The following is a 26376-nucleotide window of genomic DNA, read 5'->3' as shown; positions in this document are numbered from 1 at the left end:
TCTTTCAGAACTCCATCCTTGGTGTGTCTGGTAAATCTGCAAAAAAAGGAAATCAGCATTTTTTGATTTTAGATTAATCCCGTATTTCTTCTGACAATACCGTGTGTTCAAAACTGTGCAAGTCTATCTGCAGAAGAAGCGGAAGCTACTGAATTTCTAAACAAACTGAACTGGAAGAAACGGAAACGTCACAAGGTCACATTCGAGTCCTTGTAGATACAACTCATATTAATTTTTAAAAATCTGATTAAAATATTAATTGACAACATCCCGAAGAGTACCACCTTCAAAGACGATTAAATAAGAATGACCTCGCATCTGAACCTGGCAAATCTAGACAAATTCAGATACAACAAAATCAACGGAACGAAGAAAATTTGTTTTCCAATCCGACACTTAGATCTTGAACTAGATTCCATCCAAATTATTTAAAAATATCCAACAATAATTTTTAGATCGGGTTCAAACAATTCTGACGATCGAAATCGCCCAATACTTGAGGCCAACACATCTACCAGGAACGCTAGACCGTGTCGAATGAAGGTGTCAAAGTTTACTGAATATCTTATTTCTATGATACTTTAGATATTGCACCCGAATCCCTTTTTAACAATAACTGTTAGCAATTCTATCGTAAATATATTTCGAGGGACCACAAGGGCAAGTGCTTGGTTCCTTACTTATATTCGGTTTAGTCTGCTGTAAAAGTAACGACAATTACTAGTATGTACTATTAAATTGTTATTAACAGATAGTATGAATGAAAAGTACACTTCGGTATACTCGTGCTTCACGCTTTAAAACTGCGAAGGTGTAAGAATCCTTTTGTATTTAATTTCTCGCTTATAAATGTCTTTTAAAAGGATGTATTTTCGTTGAAGAATATGTTTAACACAATAATATACCTACTATCATTATTGTCATTATCATTATTTATATTTTTAGACTCAGTGACACAAGCTTTATTAATATGCCACTAATATTGATACCCTCATTAGCGAATTAATTGCTTTGGCTACACCGAATTTGTTGGTGGTTTGTTCAATTTATTTATGTAGTCTTCGTCAGGCGTTACCTCCTGAAGAATTAAGTGGATAACAATAATCGTTTTTGGTGATTTACGTTTCTACATCAAGAGTAGAATTGTGCTCCACTTCTTGGTAAACTGGCAGGTAGAGTGAACCTAAAAAAAAACTAGAAAACCTCGTCCTTCGTTACATCATTATCGAAGAAAACGTGTTCTTTTCGGTCTCGTATTCCGCAACAAGTATGCGTTTACCGTTAGTGGCGCGTTACGTGTGCGTTATTTCGGCCACAATGCGGCTTTCATTCCGGATACCTGGTCAGGTAGGGCCTGGCCCCAGAAGGCGACAAATCACTCACCTTCGATGCAAACGACGTGGTCTCGTATCTGCTGGGCCACCAGGCCGTCCGGAATCAAATCAATCAGGTCGTAGATGGCATAAATCGAAGGGTGGACGCTCTCGAAGCGCTGGATCTCTTGTCGGATGGCCAGGGAGTTGTTGAGGAACGGTTGCAATTGCGCCCTTGAATTCATGCTGACACTTTTATAAACTTGCAAACATTGTCAACACCGGAGCACGATTTTTTCGCGTGGTTCTGTTTACGGTGAGTGGACGCGGCTCGGCTAGCACTGGAACTCGTCGGACACCACCGAAACGCGACCGCACCTGACACCTCTCAGATAAATCGTCCGCTCCACGGAATTACACATTTAAAACGAAGAGGTTAGGATGAGACGTCCGTACACTCCCACCACACGGTCTCCATTTGTGTTTTGGCTAACGCAGCGACATAACATCTGCGAAGGTTGGCGGCACTTTCGCGGACGATCGCTGCCGAAAAGGACTGTTACAGGAGGTGGAAACTGGTTGGAGATGCGACTGTCAGAGTGACGGATGGGGAAGTGGTTCGGCTAGCGGCTCACAGGTGGTGCTGAACGTGACGTCTAAAAACTGATGACAGATGGTGCGCGTTCGAAGCATTTAATATTTATTTACACTTTTGATACAAAAACGGGTTTTAGGGCAAGGTTATTGTGGTTAATTGATGCAATCCACAAAACAGATATAAATATACAAATTTCTCAATTAATTATTTTCTAATAAGGAATTATTGTGTGTCAGGTTGTCAGTACCGTCAGATCATTCAAATTTATAATAATTAAAGTTGGCTATGACTTTAAAATTAGATTGGCAACATGCCAACACCATTGACATTTTGATTTGGTTTGTCAAAGTGGCGCTTCAAAATTCAATACAGAAGTAGCAGTAAGAGTAAATTGAATTTAATCCCATATAGGTAACAAGGAGAAGTTTTGAGATAAAATGAGAATGAATGCATTGATATGTGTTGATTTCTAGGAAGTAGTCTCGACATCTTATCAGTCACTTACCTAATTGTGATTGAAATCAATCAATGGAAAATCAAGCGGATGTTCCGATGATTTTAGGTATTCTATATGGAAAGATTGAAATAAAATATTTAGGAAAGAATATGTCGTCTGTCTAAATGCATTTCTGGTCAAGTGCTCTTTGTCAAAAATTTAATTTTGTGTTTTTCATCCTGTGTCGAATATTTATAAAAATCAGATTTTTTTAACTAAGATGGTTTACTTTAATCAACTGTGCAAAAAGCATTTATGATCGAGAGTTGTTTTTGCAACATTGTTTGCAAGTTTGCTTCAGTTTCTACATTTTATGTTTAGATCGCACTGTGAATTTTTTTCTAAAGTTTTCAATTTCACCAATCCCAGAAGCTCGTCCTTAGGTATTACTAAAAAGCGGATAAATTGCTAGACAGCAAAAATGATTATTGATATCGCAACAAAATGCGAAATTCGAAATCCCGGCGATGGTGCTCAACTTTGATTGGTCAAGTTTAGGATGTCTTTTCTCTATTATGACCTGAGATAGAACTTTCTTTCTTTGTTTGTTTAAAATTCAGATTATCACATTTGCAAATACTCCCTTTTTTTCTCTGAGGAGACAGTTCTGGGACACTGTATTTACATGAGCCAGAACTCGTAGCTGGACTATCCGACACTTATTCAATGATTTTTAAACATACTCCATCATGATGTTCCATTCCTAAATAAAACTTGTTACTGATGAATATGAATGATAACATGGAGTGCACAAATTTGTTAAATCCTTTTTACATCCGGAGAAACTTGGTGTGTGGTACCCTTTAGTTGAATGAGAATACTAGAACCATTTTTTTTTTTGTAATAACTCACATCAATGCAAAAAAACCAAATTAATATGGTGATAAATTTAGACTGTAACTGTAGCTCGGTAGCTAGAGGAAATGGTAGGTAGGTACAATCATTGTTTGAAGAATCGCTTGATGATGAGCTACAAGGGGAATATTTTCAACAAGATGAAGCAACACCTCATTGTCCTCGAGACACTTGGATGCAATAAGACAATCTTTTCATAATCAGCTCGCCAGTCGAAATGTAGAGATTCCATGACCCCCACGTTCATGTGATTTTACTCCTTGCAATTCTATCTCTAACCTTACATTTTAATCTTCGTCAAAATGTTATAAGTGGAATAACAAAGAAAATAAGAATATATCATGAAGGAGGTAGTGGACACTTTCAATACCATTTATACTAAGGTATAATAAATTATTTCTTCTTTCATTTTCAGAAGATTTAGTGGGGCTATGTTTAGCGTGGACATATTTGGCACATATTCAAAGTGTGTGATTTGGCTAAAGTATAAAATATTTATTATGAGGCACTGCGTCCTCAATTCGCATTTGTTTCCACTGGATTCTTGACCAGTTTTATTTTTAAACACTCGTTATCTATGAATACAATTATTCTAGACTCGTTAAAAAAAATTAGAAAGGAAATCACCTTCATTACATTACCTTAATTATTCTCCATTAACAATGTCATACAGGATACTCGTATAAGCCTTAAGACCACGTCTGAAAACTGATATAGCAAAAATAAAAGTCTTTTACTTTAATCTTCTTAGGATAGTTCTTTAAAAAATTGTCAAAAATTCCACTTTCTGTAGATTTTCCATATTAACTTTCTATAAAACGGACTTAGAACAATAATAATGCTTGATTGTTCTTCGCTTTAATCTTTATCAAGTAGACTAGTTATGTTTTCTATTATTAAAAATTTAATAAACATAATTACATAACATTTTTAATTTACAATGCAAAAATTTCCGATAATAATGCGGAATCTGGAAAAGTGCCCCGAATGCTTGCAACGTTTCCACGTTGAATGGCAAGGGAAATCCTAGTTATTTTATTTTCAGTTATCACAAGGTGCCGGCGCTTATTAGAACCAGAGCAATAATTTTTGGACTCATTGCATTTGTCTGGTTTTCTTTTTTTATAATTTAATGTAAGTATAATAAGCTGAGCTTCGGTCCATAATGACAGAGTTTTCCAAATTAAAATTCAAATTTTGTTCCAAAGTCTGCGTCGCGCTGCTCATCAGTGAAATGGCGTTGCTGGGCGGTATTTTAATTATTCTTAAACGTTATTTTAATTTAAAACCGAGCTGGAACAGAAGCAAGAGAAAAAAAATCACATCAATCGGTTTTTCTCCGGACCAATTGTTATCCAAAATCAATAGGCATCAGCGCATACAGTCCAAGTCGTGACTGGGAATAAAAATTTTGTCGTTAAACTTTTTCATTTGTAATTAAAATGTGGGGACAATTACAGAAATCTCTGTTTTGAGGCGGCAACTTTTCTGTAAATCCATTTTTATACCAGCAAATTTCAAAAACCACTGTAAAAACTTTCCGATCCGAAATTTTCGCTTTGAAATTGCTCATTTGTAATTAAAATGTGGCAACAATTACAGAAATCGCTGTATTGTGGCGCCGACTTTTCTGTAAATAGGTTTTTACAACGGCAAAATTCAAAAATCAAAGTAAAAACGTTCCTAAACGAAAAAATGGGAATTATTAACAAAAATTGATTGAACGGTCATGTAAACACCTGCCTTGAAAGCGAACCAATTGTTCCTACTAGCAACACTGCGAGCGCTGATGTGTTCTACACCTTAAGGTTCTCGATGATAAATAAGGTAGCGACAACTCATTGTTCATTTTTAAGACTCCAAATTAAAATAGAGGACATTATCGATAAATGTCGTGAGTGTGCCAAAGACAGAAGGGCACTTTTTTTAGGGATTTTTGTGACTTGAAATTTTATGTGTCAAGCACATTAATTTAACAATACGTCAAATTAAATGAGATGGACATATTCGTCGCAACCGTTGTCGTTACCTTATTTTTTATCGAGAACCTTACTACACCTCTGATCCCGCCTACCAGCACACAGCCTACACCGAATTAAAGCATATAAATGTAAATGCAATAGCTCACGCACATACAAAAAATTGCTGTTGTTACAAATTTCGACCAACGGAGTAAACAATGCCTTTAGGATGCTTTGTAAATACAGCGCTACCCCGAATGGTTCTACAGGAATTCTCGGACTTGCTTCACACTTTTCATTACTATTCAGCCCCCTTGCAAAATGATGCTATTGTTTTCATTAAAATTGAAGCTGAAGAAACAATCTAGCTATCAGCGAAAACCCCATCAAAATATCTTCAGTAATCTTTTCATTATAAGCGCCCGAGGTATACCTACACAGATACAAGGTGTTATTTAAAGTTGTACAGATATTTTAACCACAAGCTACTGGCTTCATGTAGAACTCGGAAAAAGTATCTATTTAAAAAATTCTATGTCAAAAAATAAAATGACATTTATTTTTTGAGCTACAATTTTTTTAAATTGCTTTTAGGCACATCTTAAAAATACACCCTGTATATAATGTTTTATAAAATGTACGCCAATGCGAAGTAACCTTTAGGAAATATACTTTAAAACAAGGAAACCGCATACGTGTACGTTTTATGAAATATAATATACAGGGTGTATTTTTAAAATGTGCCGAAATTTTACCTACGAGGTTGTTTGACAACGTAGAAGACTAAAAGCAATTAAAAAAAAATGACATTTATTTTTTGACATAGAATTTTTTAAACATTTTTTCGGAGTTCTACATGAAGCCAGTAGCTCGTGATTAAAATATCTGCACAACTTTAAAAATCACCCTGTATAAATTTTGTTTTTTATAACATGTTAAGATGATTATATTATGTTGTAATAAGTTTTTTTGTTCGACACTGTCAGAATTTGAGAATTTTCTCCTGTGTGAACGGATTTTGATGAATTTGACAACTTGTCAAAACGAAACGTCAAGGTAATTTTAAAGATTTTCAGCCATTTGGAGCCTTTGGGGGGGCTCGTCGAACAAAAAAACGTTGTATTCAACTCGTTTTTGTGTAACTTGCGCTTTTTTGGCACTCGTGGACGTTTGAAACTTTCGTTTCACTCGAGTTTTAAACTGGCCCACTCATGCCAAAAAAAAGCCCAAATTACACACGAACTCGTTAAATAAATAACTATTACGTAGGTAAACAACAGTTTTCTTTACACTTCATTTATTGCACATAAAAACCCAATCTCATTTAGATAAATTACTAACATTTAACGCTTTGATTTTCGTCTTTTTTTTTTTAATAAACGATTATCCACCGTCTCTACATATTGTTGTAAGTTCGTTTTCGATTGCAAAAAGTAATTACGGTATTCTTATCTCTACAGAAGCCATAAAGAAAAATTATTATATGTTTATTATAAAACCATATCCAATTTAACGCTTGTCAGATCTTTATGAGAAAGTTACTGCTGCTGCAGACCAATTTTTGTTTTAAACAAATAATACACTTCTTTGTCCCCGTGCAAAATAGTTTGCATTAACTTTGAATTTGTTGACAAGTGCTTTGTAGGCTTGTTATAGGGTTTATTGTAAATGAGGTTTTTTCTTTACTTTTTGATATATTCATACAAATTAATTTTTAAGCATATTTATTTTAGATGAATCCTGCATTTTATCTGACAATACTCTTTGTGCACAATTGTGCCAGTCTGAGTGCCGAAGAGGCAAGAGCTAAAAAATTTCTAGATGGACTAAACAAAAGAGGTGAAGATAGAACCTACAGATTAAAAATGGCAAAATGGGGTTACGATTCTAACATCACAGACTCCAACTTACAGCAAGTGGTACTACAGTCCTCAAACCCTTGTGTAACTTTTACTAATCTGAAAAAATCTTGGCAGATAACAGTAACCTCCAAACTCAGTGAAGAGGAAAAACAGGACTGGCAAGAACTGATGAAGTTCGACTGGCAATCTTTCCAAGACTACGACCTTAAAAGACAGTTTGAAAAAAATTCCCATCTGGGCCTTGGATCTCTACCTAAAGATAAAATCAAGAGATACAACACAATTGTTAGCGAGATGACAAAAATCTATTCCACGTCAAAAATTTGTGCTTTCGACGATCCAACCAAGTGCGATTTGGCTCTAGAACCAGATCTGGTCAATATACTGGCAAACTCACGAAATCCCGATCAACTGAAACACGTGTGGGTCGAATGGCGCAATGCTGTGGGGCCACATTGCAAGAATTTGTTCTCGGAGTATGTGGAGCTTGGCAACGAAGCTGCTCGTTTAGGTAACTTCACGGACACCAGTGACCAATGGTTGCACAGTTACGAGGACTCCAAGATTATGGACAAAGTTGAAGAACTTTGGAAGCAGTTGAGACCTCTCTATTTGCAGATTCATGCTTACGTGAGGACTCATCTACGCAAAACATATGGAGATCTGGTGACAGAAAAGGGTCCTATTCCTGCCCATCTCTTAGGTGAGTACTTGACAAGATTCGAACTGGTCTAGAGATGGACGTCATGTTTTAGGAAACATGTGGAGCCAATCGTGGCGGAACTTGGCGAAATTCATTTTACCTTTTCCCGACAAACGAGATGAAGATTTAACCGAAGAACTAAAGAAACAGGTATGTAGATGAAAAAATCCACAAGTATCTCTTATTCACATTACTTTTCCACTAGAACTACACCTATTTGAAAATTTTCAAAACGGCTGAAGATTTTTTTAAATCAATTAATCTAACGGCACTGCCTGAAAGCTTCTGGAAGAATTCGATTTTGAAAAAACCTGCCGACAGACAAATTGTTTGTCACGCCTCAGCTTGGGACTTCGGTAACCGTAAAGACTTCCGCATTAAACAGTGTACCGAAACTACAATTCAGAATTTCGTAACGGCCCATCATGAAATGGGACACGTGGAGTACTACATCCAGTACAAGGACCAACCCATCACTTATCGAAAAGGCGCTAACAACGGTACGACTCAGTATAGTCTCAAACAAATCTACAAATCGCGTTCTAGGTTTCCACGAAGCTGTGGGAGATTTGATCTCGCTGTCAGTCCAATCCCGTAAGCATTTGCGCAAGATTGGACTTCTGACATCCCAGGACGACGATCCCGAAAGTACTATGAACACATTGTTTTCGGTTCGGTGCTCCCTTGTTAATAAAACATTTAGTTAGTACTATTTTTGTAGATGGGATTGGACAAAATTGTAATGCTTCCGTTCACCTATTTGATGGATTTGTGGAGAAGGGACGTATTCAAAGGAAAGACAACTCCAGACAACTACAATTGTAAGTGGTGGGAGTTGAGGGAGCAATATCAAGGAGTTGAGCCTCCAGTAGAGAGGAGCGAAGAAGATTTTGATCCTGCCGCGAAATTTCACACCGTTGCGAGCATTCCTTACTTGAGGTACTACCATCGAGAGTTTTGGTCAACTCTAACATTCACAATTTCAGATATTTTGTAAGTATTGTGATCCAATTCCAATTCCACCAAGCCCTTTGTGAAAAAGCTGGACAATTTGTCCGCAACGACCCAACCAAACCGTTGCACGAGTGCGATATTTATCGCAGTACCGAAGCAGGAAATGCTCTCAAGTAGCTCAGTACCTTGAAATGGGACTCCATTTGATTGTCTTATTTTTGTAGAAAGATGCTTCAGATGGGTTCGTCGAGACCTTGGCCTGATGCTTTTGAAGTCCTCACCGGTCAAAGACACATGGATGGTACTGCTCTGCTGGAATATTTTAAACCACTGCAAAATTGGCTCGAGGCGGAGAATAAAAAGACTGGAGCTTTTATTGGATGGGAAAAGTCAACGAAAGGTGAAACGTGACCGATGACACTCCCGAATCTTATTTTTATCTTACAGTGTGCACCAAGACCAAAACGAAGTCCAAATGAGTACCGTCGCATGCATTTGAGAACAAATAAAACATTAGTTATCTTGCTCTGAATCATGTAGTATTTATTTTTTATGTCCACTCTGCGTTTAGCAGAATTAATTTGCACCTTCAATCAAGGTGACTTCAATTTGCGGAGTGTCTGGCACGGCAGAGTGTCGCAGTACGAGTAGTACTCGAGTACCACAAACCAGTCCATCCACCAGAACGGACCAGTCCGACGTCAACTTGACCCAGGTTTGCTCCAACACATAAAATCTATAATTGCGTTTAGAGTACGTCCTTCGTCTCACTAGAGTAATTGGCCTCAAAACAAACCACTGATAAACTCATGACACCAATGTCGCTGTTATGAAATCGGCGATCTTTGCGGTACTCGATTTTTACTAGGCGGTACCAGTTTTGTTTAGTTTGCTAATAGTTGTGCAAAGAGTGAAATGTGATTAGTTTGTTGTTGGGTTGCGGTCGTTGGCCATCCTAACCGGTCTTGACGGTTGGTGAGCACTAGATCTTGTTATAAAACTGAAGACAACAACAGCGTGATTCACAGTCGGCTCAGTAAGAAGCTACGTCAACGTAAGTCTACTTCCAAAATTTGCACTTTTCATTTTTAATCTTGCATTCAGCTTTTCAACTTGCAAACTAACACCTAAGTGATAATTGTTCTAACTCTCATAACATTTTTTTATTATTGCCAATTACGCCTAAATAAATCTTGTCCAATATTTTTATTTCGAATTTGTGTTCTTCGAAAGACCTGTTTTGGTTCACAACTTGATAAAATTGTTGCGCACCAGGTTATTAGTTTTATCTTCTTGTGTCGTCAACCATGGCGAGGGATAAAGATTTTTTAATGCATGTTATGTAAGCAATTCCTTTTTAATACTTTGTGTAAAGCAAAACCTTGAATTAGTCTTGCGGTTTTTGTAGTTTTAATGCAAAAATTTCATTTAAAAATTAAAGTTGTAGTGAAAGGAATTTTTTGCTAATCTCTTTGCCGATTATTTATAACATTCTCAATAAACAATGAGGATAAATCGTAATACTAAAGCATGAAATGCTTGAGCTGATTATTAGTTATTTGTCAGCATAATTGTGTACTAGTTAACACTCTTGGTGAAATAAATATTATTGCTTGCTAAACATTTCCGCTTCAATGAAAAGATTGTCTAATTTTGCTTGGAAATTATAAAAATAGAATAATTTCAAATTATAAACATTTTTTTATAAAGGGTGTTTCTGAAATAGGTGCATTAATTTTAACTGGTAATAGAACTCATCAAAAGGAACAACTTTTCTCTCTGCTATTTTGGCAAAAAACGTTGGGTAACGGCTTAAAAAAGTCGGAAAGATTTTCCTAAAACCGTTCATATCTCCAAAACTAAGCTACCTAAAAACCTGAAACAACCAGATTCTTACGAAGTGAATTTTTTGCTATACGGGTAGATTTCTTTGAATTTCGATTTCTGCGTTAAAACACGTTTTCTGGATGAAAATGGAGGTTTTTTTCATATTAGCGCTGATCTCAATTAGCCATTGCAGTATTTAGTGGCGTAGGGCTATTTTAGTGAAAAATCTCTCCAATTTTTTTTTGGAATTAAATATCGTTTTTCGGCAAAATGGTAGATAGAAAAGTTGTTCCTTTTGACGAGTTCTATTACCAGTTAAAATTAATGCACCTATTTCAGAAACACCCTGTATAAATACGTTGTAACCTGGCTTATGTTGAAGGAAAAAATTACAATGTCAAACTAATTTTTATATTTTTTGACATAATTGACACGTTTTGACGTAGAATTTAATTCCATAAATTTAAAAAAAAACAAATCCAAATTTTTGTGTCATTTCATGTTTTAGGTAAGATAAACAATTTTTATTTTTAGCAGAATTTGTGCTAAAAATCTTTTCAAGGTGCTCGTGTAATTAGCAACCTGTAATTTATGTCAAAAGTTGTTTATGCAAAACAGTATCGATAAAACAGTAACAATCTGTGTTTTAAAACTTGGAGTTAATTTTTATCATTTTATTTTGTATCTTATCGTATTGCTAATTGATAAATTTATTCCGTCTGGAGAAATGTTAATTATGAAATGATTAGGTATCTAGTTATATGATATGATGATGAACCAGAACCATGTAACAGTTTTGCAAGAAAGCACCAAAACATTTTTTCCTTAACGCTTAAATCCTCTCAAAAATTTTCCAACAATGATAGGATGAGGGGTACCACAACACTGTTACTTCTGGTGCTGCTATGCTGTCGCACTGGATTTACCACGAATCCAGAGATAGAAGAGGAAGAACTAAGAGCGCGAGACTTCATCCAACTCCTAAACAAGAAAACAGAAGAACAAAACAATAGATTGACTCTGGCCCATTGGGCCTACGCTTCAAACATCACCGACGCAAATCTGCAGCATCAGGTACGTCTGTTGAAAATCACCAAACTGTGTTGAAAACGTCTGTTCAGTTAGCGGTGAGTGCGGAGGTGGCCAAAGAGCGGAAGGAAAACTGGCTGGAAGTGATCAAATTCAACTGGAACACGTTCTCAGACTACGACCTCAAGCGCCAGTTCAAGAAGTACTCCAAACTGGGCTCGGACGCCCTCCCCGAAGAGAAACTAAACCGACTGAACAAAATCACCAGCGAGATGGAAAAAATCTACTCAACGGCGAAGATCTGCGCCTTCGACAACAACTCCACGTGCGATCTAGCTCTAGAACCCGAGTTGACTCAAACTCTTGCGAACTCTCGCAATCCGGAAGAGTTGAAACATGTTTGGGTGGAGTGGAGGAACGCTGTGGGGCCCCACTGCAGACTGTTGTTTGAAGAGTACGTGGATTTGTCCAACGAGGCGGCGCGTTTGAACAATTTTACAAACACAGCGGAGAGTTGGTTGGATGGTTACGAAGATCCCCAGTTCAGACAACAAATCGAGTCGTTGTGGGAACAGTTGAAGCCGCTCTACTTGCAGATCCATGCTTACGTGAGGTTCCAGTTGAAGAAGAAGTACGGAGATGTGGTCTCGGAGAAAGGACCAATTCCGGCTCATCTCTTAGGTAAGATCTTTGGAGGAGTGCGAGTAGAAAGTAATTGGAGTTTTTAGGAAACATGTGGGCTCAGAGGTGGCGAAACGTGGCCCAATTTAATCTACCATATCCTGACAAAGAGGAAGTGGATTTGACAGCGGAACTACGAGCGCAAGTCAGTACTCAAGAGAATTTGGTGGTTTGTTTTAATCCCTCTGGTTCTAGAACTACACAGTGGACAAAATTTTCAGAACGGCTGAAGACTTCTTCAAGTCAATCAATTTGACAGAGATGCCCCAGACATTCTGGGAGCGTTCAATTTTGGAAAAACCTAAAGACAGGGAGATGGTCTGTCACGCCTCCGCTTGGGACTTCTACGACCGCAAGGATTTCAGAATCAAACAGTGCACTGCAATCACAATGGAACACTTTACAACAGCTCACCACGAGATGGGTCACGTGGAGTACTTCATCCAGTACAAGAACCAACCAGTCAAATTCAGACGTGGCGCCAACAGCGGTACCAATTTTGTCTTCCAGAGAATCTCCTCTTCAGATTCTTTTTTCAGGTTTTCACGAAGCCGTCGGCGATTTGATCTCGTTGTCTGTGGAATCACGCAAGCATCTCCGCAAGATTGGCCTCCTCAAATCCGAAAGCGACGATCCTGAAAACGTCTTGAACAATCTGTTCCAGGTGTGTTTCCGATTCTTGTGAAACTATCAAGTGAGTCAATTTTTCAGATTGGACTTGACAAAATCGTGTTCCTGCCGTTCGGGTACTTGATGGACCTGTGGAGGTGGGACGTGTTCGAGGGGAAAATCACACCAGATGAGTACAACTGCAAGTGGTGGGAGCTGAGGGAGAAGTACCAAGGAGTAGAACCACCTGTCAACAGAACCGATCAAGACTTTGACCCTGCGGCTAAATATCACATCATCGCTAGCGTACCATACATTAGGTATTTGTCTGGTACTTAATTAGGTTTTCGAATTTTGCGCAATTCTTTTTTAGGTATTTTGTGAGTTTCGTCATTCAGTTCCAGTTCCACAGAGCTGTTTGCGAGAAGGCTGGACAATATGATGCAAATGATCCTTCCAAGCCTCTGCACGAATGTGACATTTATCAAAACACTGAAGCAGGAAATGCTCTTAAGTGAGACAGACCAGATGATGTAATACGATGATTTAATCTGACGTTTTCAGGAAAATGCTTCAGTTAGGTTCGTCGAGACCTTGGCCCGATGCGATTGAGGTTCTCACTGGTCAAAGAACCATGGATGCAAGTGCTTTATTGGAGTACTTTAAACCGTTGCACAAGTGGCTGGAACAGGAAAATAAGAAAAACAAAGTTTTTATTGGATGGGAGAAGTCAACCAAAGGTACGACTTGATTGTTGTGTAATAAGAAACTTACAGGTTGTGTTTTAGGGTGCGTCAATACGAAGGACAAGGCTAAACCAGAATAAGATTTAATTAATATAATTGTTAGTACTTACGTTTGACAAATAAATGTTTGAACGAGTTTTAGTGGAGGAGAATCTCAAATGTTATTGCCTAGTTACTTATCCTAAAAGTACCAGCGGGCGTATAATTAGTTATTTATTTAATGAGTTCGTGTGTAAATTGGGCCTTTTGTCTTACAAGTGGGCCATTTTTAAACGCGAGTGAAACGAGGGTTTTAAACCCCCACGAGTGCCAAGAAAGGCCCAATTTACACACGAACGAGTTAAACACAAGGTTTTTTTAACGTCCGTCAAAAAAAGTGCAAGTTTTTTCATTCGTTTGCGTTCATAAAATATGTGATTTTTGAGTCGGTCAAGAAGCATTAAAAAAAGTGCCATAGCGGTTCATTTTTGCACGCTTTTGCGTTAAAAAAAGTGCCCTAGCGTACCATTTTTTAACGCAATTATAAAATTTTTCATTCATAGTTAGTAGTTTTTTTAACGAGTTCGTATATAAATTGGGATGTTTTTGGCATGAGTGGGCCAATTTAAAACGTGAGTAAAACGAGCGTTTTAAAGGTCCTCGGGTTCACACAGGAGAAAATTTTCAAATTTTGAGTGTCGAAAAAATTGTTATCTAAACTTACGGGCGTCAAAAAATTTTTGTATGCAACTCGTTAGTAGAGTATCTTTTTTTTACTCGGCTTTTTACTTCTCATAAAAAAAAGTATTACTTTACTCACTTGTTGCATAAATAACTATTTTTGTTCGACGAACCCCTTAAGGCTCCAAATCGCTTAAAATCTTTAAAATTAGCTTGACGTTTCGTTTTGACAAGTTGTGATGTTTATCAAAATGACACAAGAGAAAATTCTCAAATTCTGACAGTGTCGAACAAAAATAGTTATTTATGGTACTATTGCGATCATTAAATTTTGGACATCATTTTTCTGTCACATAAAAAAAAATTACTCTAAATCATGCTTTATTGAAATTGTCACACATGAATGATGAAATTGTTGTCAAATTTATCTACAATTTGTCAATATGAGCGATGACAAAATATTAAGTTTATGGTTTTTATTTATTTATTTTTTATTAATTAAAACCTCGTTCTATTCCATTTGTCTGATTCTTGAATGTTTTGTGGGTAAATCTGACATTCACATTTTCAAAATTGACACAATCAAATTTAAGGTTATTAATACATAAAGGTCGTTTTAGAATGTATGACAGCACGATGAGACTAGTGTCCGAAATGTATTGATCGCGACTGTACGAGTGTGTTATGCTGGCTATAAGTCTTCAGTGACTTATTGAACATAACACACGAATGGCATACAAAATTTTATCCAACAGCTAGAACAATTATTGCAAATACATAAATGTACAATTGCAGTCATAATTCACACGTGAGTTATGAGTTATAACATACGGGTGACTTATAGACGACGGTATGTAAATAATTTACACGTGAGTTACGACACTTATAAGCTTATAACACACACGCGTGACTTATAGAACTCTTCACTGGTCTGAAGCGAGAACAATTATGACTCTACTTAAGTGGCAGGTGTTTGATAAAATATTTTACAAAATTATTATTTTAAATTAAATTGTGTGATGAACTAGTTTAAAATCATACGCGATTGAAAACAATCATGATCATTTAATTTTAATGATTATTAAAAAATTATTACGTGCAAACTCGTAGAAGAGTTCTAGAAATGAAGTAGCGTGTTGAAGGCGAAGCAAACAGCAGTGACCTCTTCAAATATTTAAAATTCACTTGGAAAACGATCAGCTCATGGATATCAATTATTTGATCAGCACAGTTCCGGTATTGTAAAATTTTCAGTCCATGTTTAACATAGAAATTGCTTTTGTGAGTTGTACACGTGTCTAAATGAACATTCATTTTTTGATATATTTGTAAATAAAAATTATGAAATAATATTTTCACGTTAGATCATTGCTATAAAATCTGTCGTAAATATTGACACATTCCCAACTAATAAAAAAAAAACAGAATGTGTCGTAAAGACGCACGATAGAAGTGAAACTTTTGTATTACAGGGAAACATTGTAATTATTAATCAATCACTTTTAAATAGCATATTCACAACAAAATTGTATATTTTAATGAAGAAAATAAATTATAAACAACGATAACACTAAACAATATCGAAATGCGTAACTCATTGTTCATTTTTAAGACTCCAAATTAAAGAGAGGACATTATCGATAATTGCCGTGAGTGTGACAAAGACAGAAGTATACACAATTTTAAGGGATGTTTGTATCGTGTCAAACAGATTAACTTACATTTAAGTGAGATGGAACTATTGGCGCAACCGTTGTGCGAGACACTGCTCCCACTCGACCCACTCGAGAATGCATTTAGCGCGTGGCCAAAGCACGCTCCGCCCCTAACTCTTTAAGCGCGGATTTTAAATATTGAAAATTAAAACGCCGACTACACCTGACCTGACCTGAAAAATAATGTGACAGCGTCCTTATATCGAAAAGAACTATTATTTTGCTATTTTGCACGTTTGAACATTGAACCTGACATCTGGGGCCGCCGCAATTTCTGTTCACGCGCCAGCGCAGCTGTGCCAATGCTTTGGCTACGCGCTAAATGCATTCTCGTCGACCGCATAGTGTTTACCCCCACCACTTTTCGTCACACAAAAAGGTTGCCGATCAGAATTTCAAGACCCTCCCATAAAAAGTTTCACTTCAATAAAAACGATTTGTTTTGTTAATTCATCAGTGCCATCATCAAGAATGTGTTGCTGCCAATCAATAACACATAAAAAGTTAGAAGTAGAAGGATTTGAAAATGAAATAGAGCACAATAAAGCAATAAAAAAGATCTAAGGATTACAGTTTTTGAAAAACTAACATGATATCACAAAATTAAATAAAAGTGACTACATAGATGTATAAAATTGAATACAAAAAAAAAATCTGAAATTTATGTTCATCAATTTCGCCAATTAATTAAATGAATTTGTAAGTGCATGAAAAATCAACGTCACGTTTTACGCCATCTTTATTGTTCAAAAGGTTACTGACCTGACCCCACGTTTACAAATTGACGTAGTTTATATTTCAGCTGTTAATTGCCAATTTATGCATTGCTCCCATAGTATATGGAGCAACGTGTAAATATTTCTGACAACTGTTCCAACTCACTTAGTGTATTTTGGCGTCAACATCATGAAAATTACATTTTTGGTTCACTCAGAAGAAAAGGACATTTCATGTAAATCGAAATACTGAAACATGGCATTTTTCCAGTTTTCCAGTTATAATTAATTGTGTTCTCGTCTCCACAAAAATAATAATAGCTCCGTCGTTGCTTGAACTGGATTAAACACAGAAGCCGCATTTTGCAGACTTAATAGTGACGCATTGCATGCAAGAAGTTGCATTTTTCTGTTTCTAATATTAGGTGAAAAATTACAAATATATTGCGCGTGGCGAAAGTGGTGGATGCGCCGGGATTTGATCTTGCTCTTAAAGGCGACAACTGTATTACCGTCTGAGTCAGGTCAAGTATGGAAACTGTTTTGTCTAGCTTTGGACTGTGAAGAATCGAATACCGAAAACTGGACGAATCTATCTCTAGCAGTACACCAGAAAAATGTAAATATGTGTTTTGCAGAAAAAATGGCAGAGGCGTCAAAATTTACTTCCACTTGAAATAAGAAATTATACGGGGTGATCAAGAAGGACTGTTTAAGTTGGTAATGCTGAATTTTATTTTTAAATGGTACAACTAGAGTATCTTCCGGTTGTTGACGGCTTCACACTGACAGCCGCATCAGTAACAAGTCAAATTTGACATTTCAAATTAAATTAAACATGCCGGTGAATCGTTTGAGAGAAGAGTTAATTTATGTTTAGAGCCAAATGGGGACCACTTCGAGAATTTCCTTTAGTTAATTATTAGATTATTATTCCGAATTCCAAGTTTGATTTCTTTTTGCCATTAATTTTTACTCTCATAACCTACCATTTTGTCGTTATTAATGCTATGTCAGATATCTGTCAAATAAACCCACAAAATATATCCGGTTGCAGTGTTGTAAATAGCCGAATAAAAAAATGTTCTTAATTGTATTGCCAACTTAAACAGTCCTTCTTGATCACCCGGTAGAATTAATTGTTACGAATCAAACGCAAAACTGCATGATTCTACGTCTAGCATTAATTAAGAAATCTGCAATATTTTGGACTTGTAAACAAAATCTTTGAAAAATGATGAAGATGCCAGATTTTTTTTTTCACAAATACATGTTAAAATAGCTATTTGTGCAATAAGTTAGGAAATGTAATTTTTTTCCCCTATTAGGCATGGGATTTTTGATCGAGACGATTGTCGAGATCAAAAACATGCCGTGTACTGAAAAAATGTACACCAATGCGAAGTAACCTATAGGAAATATTGGGTGATTCAAAATAATTGTGGCCATGTATGGCAACTATGTAAGAAAATGTATGTGGCAACTATGTGAATGGGGTAGAGTTAATATGTGTATGACATTTCATAAGCGTGCATTTGATTTTTTTAATTCCATTGCACATTGATTTGACAACTTTCAAAATTGCACGCCTATGAACTGTAAAAGAAATGTCACCTCTACCCTACCCACACAGTTGCCACATAAATTTTCGTACATAGTTGCCATACTTGGCCACAATCATTTTGAATCGCTTATAATTTATGCTTTATATGCTTTAAAACAAGGAAACCGCATTGGTGTACGATTTATACAATATGTATGATATACAGGGTGTATTTTTAAAATGTGCCGAAATTTTACCTATGAGGTTGTGGAACAACGTAGAAGACTAAAAACAATTAAAAAAAATTGCAGCTCAAAAAATGTTCATCATTTTATTTTTTGACAGAATTTTTTTAACAAAGCTTTTATATCAGCAATTACAGGTTGATTAAAACGAAAGTATTTGATAATAAAGAAGCTAATAACTCTTGGACTAGAAGTAAATTTTTCAATAACCATTTGTTCGTAAGCTGCATTTGCAGGATTATTATCAACGAATGGACTTCTATTGGAAGAATTCCTTAGCTGTGATGTTGGACAAAACAGAATTTTTCTAGTTTTATTTCATCAAAGTATCTATGTTGAAAGCGTTTATTGAACGAAACCATCAAAAAAGTCTATACTACGCAATTGCTGCCACTACCAGTGTCATGATAATCTCTGGATCCTTTATTACATTCAATATGTGAAGCTGAGTTATGTGGAATTGCGACTATTTCTCCTTGAAGATTTGAGAAATATAATTTAACAAAAGTTCAACATTTTTATTGTAAAATTGCTTAGAATTTTCTCCTGTGTAAACTGATTTTGATAAATGTCACAACTTGTCAAAACGAAACGTCAAACTAATTTTAAAGATTTTAAGCTATTTGGAGCCTTTAAGGGGCTCGCCGAACAAAAAAATGTCGTATTCAACTCGTTTGTGTGTAAATTGGGCTCTTTATGGCACTCGTGGGCCACTCATGCAATAAAGAGCCCAATTTACACACGAACTCGTTGAATAATATACTATTTATTATACCTGACTCATAAACTCGGTTCTTGACACTAACTCCCAATTTCATAATCAGCCTAAAGTTACTTTAACATTAAAGTTTACCATTTACCATAGAAACATATTGTTGAAACAATCCATTAAAGTCACGTTAAGATAAAGCCGACTTTAAGTTTATTATGAAAAATGGGGTATGATACACGTGTATAAGGGTCTTTAAAGCACTTACGTGGTCTTTTAAACCCGTCACGAGTGCTTTAAAGGCTTCCTTATAAACCTGTATCATAATACATATACTATTTCGAAAAGTAAAAACTGCAATATAATGTTACCGATTTATTTGATGCAAGTTATCAATAATTTGTGTACAAGTTAAGAATATTTGCGTAACAGTGAATTTGTGTAAAATACAAATTTTTACATGGAATTCTATACGATTGTCTAACAATAATTTCAGAAGTGTGAAAAATCTACCTTCCTCACCGTTGTGTACTTGAAGCACATTTCATGCTTGCGTATTTATTTTAAATATTTATTACAAAATTTATTTAAAAAAATATTTTTAAATGAGGTACATCAGATGAGGAGGTGCAATTGTACATTACACTTAGACAGTTAGTCTATACACATTATTTACTTTATAATACAGGGTTATTCATTATAAATGATTGTCCCATCGCAGTAGGCGTTGGTAACGTAGTTGAATGTGCCGCAAGCTTCATAACATGAGTGGGACTAGTATCGCCGATAGGTGGCGCTACCGGCGGTAGTGTAAATCTGTCTACTAGTTTGTCTAACGTTGCGAGGCTGGCGGCACATCCAAAATTTTTGTTTTCAACGCCAACTGCAATAGGACAATCATTTATAATGACCCTGAATATGTATAATACGGATTGCCAGTAATATTTGTTTGGAATTAGTTGTTTTCTAATTGATAAAGAATGAGAGCATAACTGAATCCCGTACGAAATATCTGTAAATATTCTTTAGACATAATTATTTTATCTCGTTTTCAACTTACGGAAAGTGCAAATTTGCAGTCTAAAGTGACTCCAGCGAAGGTAAATCCAAAGGGTTTTAGACTATTTGACAAAAAAATTAAAAGAATCTGTTTATTTCCTGCATTCCATTCGTACCACGAACAAAATGATAAAATATCAAAAATTTTAGTAGTCTGAAATATTAATGGGTAAATATGCGGTAATTGGTTTCTTCTGTTGAAACTTGCCTCATTCAGAAGCATTTGTCCTGTCACACAGAAGATGGAAACAATCTGGATGTTCAAAGTGATCATTAAAACCGAACGAACTATCAAAATGGTGCTCATGTTTCCTTCATTCTAAAACGAATGATTCGAAATTTTAAATATCTACTGTTAGAAAATTCTTCTGACATGACGAAAAACTTACGTTAAAAAAGAAAAATATCATCGAAGTAGTACACAGAGCACCCAGGATCACAAATACTGCCATCGCCAGACGAACCATTCGAAGAAGCATCTTTATTATGCTGCAAAAACGTCGTTAAAACGGAAGGAATTACATTTTGCTTTTACCTTTTCATGCAAACGTGATGGTCGATACAAAAACGCAATTTCTGAGATATTGTACAGTGAAAAGATGCTTGACCATTTGAACCCTCACAATTGTCAGAAATTTGCAAAATATGTTCGTTAATGAGAAACATCTGCACGTGGAACATTAGTGTTGCGTAGAACAAAGCCCCGGTCAACCGAATTGACGAAAATAGCACAAACGGCATGGTCGAAAAATAAATCCAATCAAGAATTATCGCCCAAGTTCCAAAATGTTTCTCAAAAATTATCGAAACAAGAACCCATTCTTTGTGATCACCAAATGTTGGTAACATCATTACAGACAAAATTAGCCAAGTAATAAGGAAAACAAAATTAATTTTCAAAAATATTTTCGATTTAGTAACAATTTTTTGTCGTGCTTCGACACCGGCGCTGTATTCTGACCAAAAGCTGTTTTCACACTTATTTATCAGTTCCAAAAGTTTAGGTTCAAGAATTATGGCATATACCATCGTTACTTGAGCCTAAATAAATGATTAGTGAATTTTTACATTCAATTCTAAGTTATTTTAGTTACTTACATAAAATGACAACATCATCGTGCAGCTGTATTTGCCAATCAAATCAACGGTAAAGTTGTTGACTATGAAATTAATCTGAATTAACCAAAGAAATGCATGAAAAGCCAAACAAAAGTTGTTGTAGAACTTCGTGAATTTGTTGTAGGAAAAATCGATGTAGATTTTCTTTAAGGTCACATATGTGTGATCGGTTCGCGAAAATTTGAAATGTAAGTTTCTGTCTTTGGGAATTATCTTCTTGGGGGACTCAATTCCAACTTGTACACCTCACTAGTAATATGGAGCACTACTGGCATTTGCTGTGACCTACCATCGACTATCGACTGTTCTTTGTTTTATAGTTAGTGGATTTTATTTACATTAATGATAATTTAACGAGTATTTAACTTCGTGTTCCATAAAATGAAACTATTACACAGAATATTTATGAAATTTTCGATATGTTCATATTGTGAAAAGTCGATTAAATCGGACATTAAGTTTTTAATAATTTGTTAACTGAATTCCGATGACCACGAAATGCATTGTGTCGTACAGAGTGTCTATAAATGATTGTGGGATGGAAACAGGCTTTGAAAGTTTGCCGACTCTTTCACTAGAAATCAAATATTAGTCTGATCTACGATATGCAACCCTCAAAACGAATTGGTTTTACTGGTTGCCAATTGCCTAGCTTGACAAAATTAATACTTCACAAAAAAAATTAAATGAAAATAAATTAATGAAAATCATTATTGATAGGTCTCAACACTCTCAACAAATTACGTACATATTTAAACACATTTATTAAACACTTAAGAAGGAGGTAAATAACATCAGTGATTCAGTTAAAAAAGTAACAATGAAAATTTTAAAAATGTCTCGAAGTGTCCTCCATTTTCCTCTGAACATCTTCTCACTTTCACTTTCTTGTTTTCAAAAATACATACATATTTTGTAACATCTGTTCATTGATGTTACAACAACAGTTGGTAATCACTTCTATTAACTCATTTAAAAATTTTTCATTTGTCGTTTATACACTTCATTTTTCAAGTAGCCGAACACAGAAACGTCTAAGGGAGTTAAGTCAGGTGAACAGATTATTTTGAAACCAATTACAATAATTTATGCAGTTTTCAGGATCATTAGGTAGGTGCTCTTGTACAGTTGTTTCTTTGTATGGATGCAAATGCAAGTTCTCCTCTAACAATTTTATGACATACCGTGAGTTTTTTATTTTACTGAACATAGGATTCATGGATCTGTAAATTTGGTTGCCCATTTCAAATGAATTGACTTGTCCATTTTAGAACTGAACATAGAAATTTTACATTGTATGTTCGGCGAAATAAAAAACGCAGTGTATACTGCAAGGTATACCAGTTTGGAAAGACAGTCTAGTAAGGGATGTTCTCAGATGTGCTTCTAATTAATCGCGTATATTTTCAAATTCATTTTCCTTCGCCTTGGACGACCTGACGATTCCTCCTTTTCAACACTACCGGTAGTAACAAAACAATTAACAATTCGATGTATGTGAGCTGCGAGGGACTTTTCTAAAACATTTTGATCCAGGTAGTTGGCTAAAAATTCTTCTTTGCAAGTTTGAACAATGTACGTCCATTCTCCGTTTCTTTTAACATCGTTGCGGTAATAAGACATGACACGGAACTTATTTTGTTCAAGTGTGAAGACCATTTAAGCAATCACTTCTAAAATATTGGCGAGGTTATAAAATTATGCTCATTTTCAATATAAAAACAGATAAAGACAATATCACGACACCGTTATTAAAGTTGCCGATAACTAGAGTCGTGATTAAAGTAGTCAAAACGATATAGATTATTATAATAACCTGCCAGAAAGAGATGAATTCGTCACCATCGTAATTAGAGTCATGATTAAGTTTAATAAGGGTGTTGTGATACGGCCCAATACCTTTGTAACACACCGGAAATTATCTATAGCTTTGAAAGATGCTTTTCTTAATAGACGAGGAACGCAAGAAACAACAAAGCAGGACTTTGAAAGCGGAACTGAGGTGAAGTTGACATGTTGTGAATATTTGACAATTTGCAATTAGTAATGACTGAATTTAAAGAGGTTGGCAAACTCAAATTCCAAAGCCCTCTGCACTCTCACATTCTTTTGTAGACAGTCTGTATAATGGCATTAGTTGTTTTCGTGCTACAAGGTAATAAAAGTCTCGTCATCAAGCGATACACTGTCCAAATCAATTTAAAAGAATTTGTGAAAATACATTTTACCCCTTTGTCCCCTTAGGAGTGGAAGTCACTTCTTAGAGCATGCTTACGTCATAATATACCTACCTAAAGTCCATTCACGTTGGATTTTCCTAGTCAAGGTCAAATAATTCAATATTGTGGCAGTGTGATTTTTGGTTCAAAAATGCTTTAGCTGTGTATGTCACCAATACGGGCTGATAAAGTAACCAAGTCATTCGTAGACTGTAGAGGTTATGTTATTCGCTGTCAGCAAAGAAACAGTCATTTTTCAAATATTGTTATTAAGCTTTTTAGAGGATAACAATAGGTAATAATACATCCATTTTGTTATCATTTGCACTAAAAATAGTGTAAGTTGTTAATCGGTATGATAGGATTAGGAACATACAATGCTCCTACCTACTGGTGTTGTATTTTTCTGCTTGCGTTGTTGATTAAGTGAAAACACCCTTAATGACTACATTTACTTAACCTTCTGCGACTAACATGATGATTGATGAGTGATGAGGAACCAGAATAAGTTATAAAAAATGAACCCAATAGGAAATTGTATGAAGTTTCTTTCATTGGATGGAAGTAAGGAATGCATCTAAATGATGGAACAAATTTGGCAATAAAATTTCAGTTATTCAGAGACACTTATACATTTTGATTGTGGTTGTGACGTTTAAAGAATTTATTGTTACAATTGCATACCACAAAAGAAAGGTGTATTTTGATTTTTAATGATTTTTTTCTAATTTAAGTTTTTTCGATGTACATATTACCTTTAAAATAACGTTGTATTGTTAAAACTGCTCAATAAAGGTCGTAAATAGATTGTAATCATGTTAATACATACAATACATTAAATATTAGAGGATTCTAACTAATTAATTTTCGAACTGAAGCTATTTTTTCTTGAGTCCGTATTAGCATGCGGGTTTCGTCACATTACCACCATTACGTCAGTTGTGGAAGGTTAACGCAATTTTAAAATTAACCTTTTTTCTTTTCCCCATGGTAAAATCATCCAGGAATAGAATTTTATTAAAAAATCTGTGACTTTATTTCACACGTCAAACTAACATTCAAAATTAAAGACGTCAAATCGCTCTATCACGAATAAAACACGATAATGTAAAAATTACTAGGAAAGGAGACGTAGGCTTGCAACGTAACAACAATTTTTTTTTTTATAATCAATTGTCAGTGTCAAAATGCCGAAAAAGACCAAACTGTACATTAAAAATCATTGACATTTGGTCCAGTTCTATCTCAGTTTCACCCTAGATTTCCCCTAGATCATTATGTATTGAGGTTATGTTGCACATAACAATGTTTAATGTTTAATAGTTTATTCACGCCAAGAAAGCAATTACAAGAAAACACACATGGAGCATTAGCAAGAACAAAAAGTGGGAACAAGATGCATCACTTGCATAGAAGTCTCCTACAGTCACTCTTGAACTTATTTGTCGAGACTCCACAGAAGTCTAACTCGTTACAGTAAAGGTTGGCCAGGCGAAGGGCACTATTCAAGGGTGAATTGTAGGAGTAATTGTGTTTATGGCAGTAAACATGAAACAAATTCGGGTGTCTGAGGTTACATAAAGGAACATTAAAGCCGATACGAAGCAGAGCATCAGAAGAATCAATATTATAGTTAATTATTTTATGTAGAAAACACAGCTTGTGACAATCCCTTCTGGTTTTAAGTGAGGGCAAAGACATGTAAGCGGCTACAGAGTGCAAATCATCAAAATTGATATTTTGAGTTCTCAGCTTATATTTCAAATACTTCAAGAAATTGTTCTGTACCGACTCGATACGTGAAATGTGAGTACCGTAAAAAGGTGACCAGATAACACAATTGTATTCTAATATTGAGCGGACCAAGGAATTATATAATATTATAATCGCTCTGGTGTTCTTAAAATCCACTGTCCATCTTTTTAAACATCCCAGCATTTTTCTTCCCCTAGAGATCAAGAAGTCGTAATGTTCATGAAACGATAAATTGGAATCGAAAAAAAGACCCAGGTCTTTGATGGCATTGATAATTTCCAGCTGCTCCCCTTCCAATGAATAATAAGGAACGGAGGGCACAGTTTTCCTGCTGAAACACATTGCCTTGCATTTGCAAACATTGAGTTTCATACCATTGCGTGCGCACCAGTTTTCAATTCTTCTGACATCCTGCTGAAGATCAAATACATCCAGCTGCGTTTTGATGATTTTATAGATTTTTAGATCGTCCGCGTACAGCAGCGATGCCGAGGTCAGACTATCAGTGATGTCATTGATGAAGATTATGAATAATAATGGCCCGATAATAGAGCCCTGCGGTACTCCAGACGTGCTACAGTATGCAGACGACCTCACACCCTTAAGGACAACATGCTGAGTTCGATTGGAAATGTAGGTAGATGTCCAAGATAGGAACGGATCGCGTACTCCGTACGTGTATAATTTATTCAAAAGGATCTTGTGATTAACAGTGTCAAATGCTTTGCAAAAATCAGTATAAATGCAATGCACATCAAAACCGCCCTCAAATGCTTCAAAGACATTATTAACAAAGGCAAAATGATTGGTTACCGTAGATCTATTAGCGAAAAACCCATGCTGTGATGGACTGATAACAGTTTTGAAGGAAGCGGACAAGTGTTTGGCAACTAGCTTTTCAAAGATCTTGGCGGGAACTGATAGAATACTGATGGGTCGGTAATTCTCGAAGTTTTGTTTAGAGCCAGATTTAAACACTGGAGTGACAAGAGCTGATTTCCA

At 35.7% G+C, this 26376-nt stretch overlaps 3 protein-coding genes across 6 annotated transcripts in view; 2 read left to right on the top strand and 1 right to left on the bottom strand.

The window, feature by feature from the left end:
• CenG1A (Centaurin-gamma-1A) overlaps nucleotides 1–1858 on the bottom strand; it is a 107454-nt gene extending 105596 nt beyond the window's left edge. Inside the window, exon 1 of the mRNA XM_069055428.1 lies at nucleotides 1384–1858. Coding sequence (XP_068911529.1) covers nucleotides 1384–1558 — 175 coding nt within the window. The 5' untranslated portion in view covers nucleotides 1559–1858. The remainder of the gene's footprint in view (nucleotides 1–1383) is intronic.
• Nucleotides 1859–6797: 4939 nt separating this feature from the next.
• Nucleotides 6798–9274, top strand: LOC138136493 (angiotensin-converting enzyme-like). Of its 2 annotated transcripts, none has more exons than XM_069055690.1 (10): nucleotides 6798–6887; nucleotides 6957–7142; nucleotides 7200–7788; nucleotides 7841–7938; nucleotides 7994–8288; nucleotides 8335–8459; nucleotides 8510–8727; nucleotides 8775–8915; nucleotides 8967–9142; nucleotides 9190–9274. In XM_069055690.1, the coding sequence occupies exons 2-10, from the start codon at nucleotides 6957–6959 to the stop codon at nucleotides 9219–9221; spliced, it is 1860 nt and encodes a 619-aa protein (XP_068911791.1). In that variant the 5' UTR covers nucleotides 6798–6887; the 3' UTR covers nucleotides 9222–9274. The 2 variants fall into 2 exon arrangements, with proteins under 2 accessions (XP_068911791.1, XP_068911790.1); XM_069055689.1 differs by having other exon boundaries at nucleotides 6798–6896.
• A 66-nt stretch (nucleotides 9275–9340) lies between these two features.
• LOC138136492 (angiotensin-converting enzyme-like) lies at nucleotides 9341–13771 on the top strand. 3 transcript variants are annotated; one of them, XM_069055688.1, is made up of 10 exons: nucleotides 9341–9457; nucleotides 11436–11643; nucleotides 11691–12279; nucleotides 12327–12424; nucleotides 12475–12769; nucleotides 12819–12943; nucleotides 12991–13208; nucleotides 13262–13402; nucleotides 13453–13628; nucleotides 13677–13771. In XM_069055688.1, the coding sequence occupies exons 2-10, from the start codon at nucleotides 11437–11439 to the stop codon at nucleotides 13712–13714; spliced, it is 1887 nt and encodes a 628-aa protein (XP_068911789.1). In that variant the 5' UTR covers nucleotides 9341–9457; nucleotide 11436; the 3' UTR covers nucleotides 13715–13771. The 3 variants fall into 3 exon arrangements, with proteins under 3 accessions (XP_068911789.1, XP_068911788.1, XP_068911787.1); XM_069055687.1 differs by lacking the exon at nucleotides 9341–9457 and adding an exon at nucleotides 9480–9796; XM_069055686.1 differs by lacking the exon at nucleotides 9341–9457 and adding an exon at nucleotides 9955–10084.
• Nucleotides 13772–26376: the final 12605 nt, after the last annotated feature.

This window comes from Tenebrio molitor, chromosome 8 (genome assembly GCF_963966145.1).
Source record: "Tenebrio molitor chromosome 8, icTenMoli1.1, whole genome shotgun sequence".
In the NCBI taxonomy this organism is placed as follows: domain Eukaryota; kingdom Metazoa; phylum Arthropoda; class Insecta; order Coleoptera; family Tenebrionidae; genus Tenebrio; species Tenebrio molitor.
The sequence above is the reverse complement of the archived record's forward strand: the minus strand, read 5'-3'. Positions and strand labels throughout refer to the sequence as shown.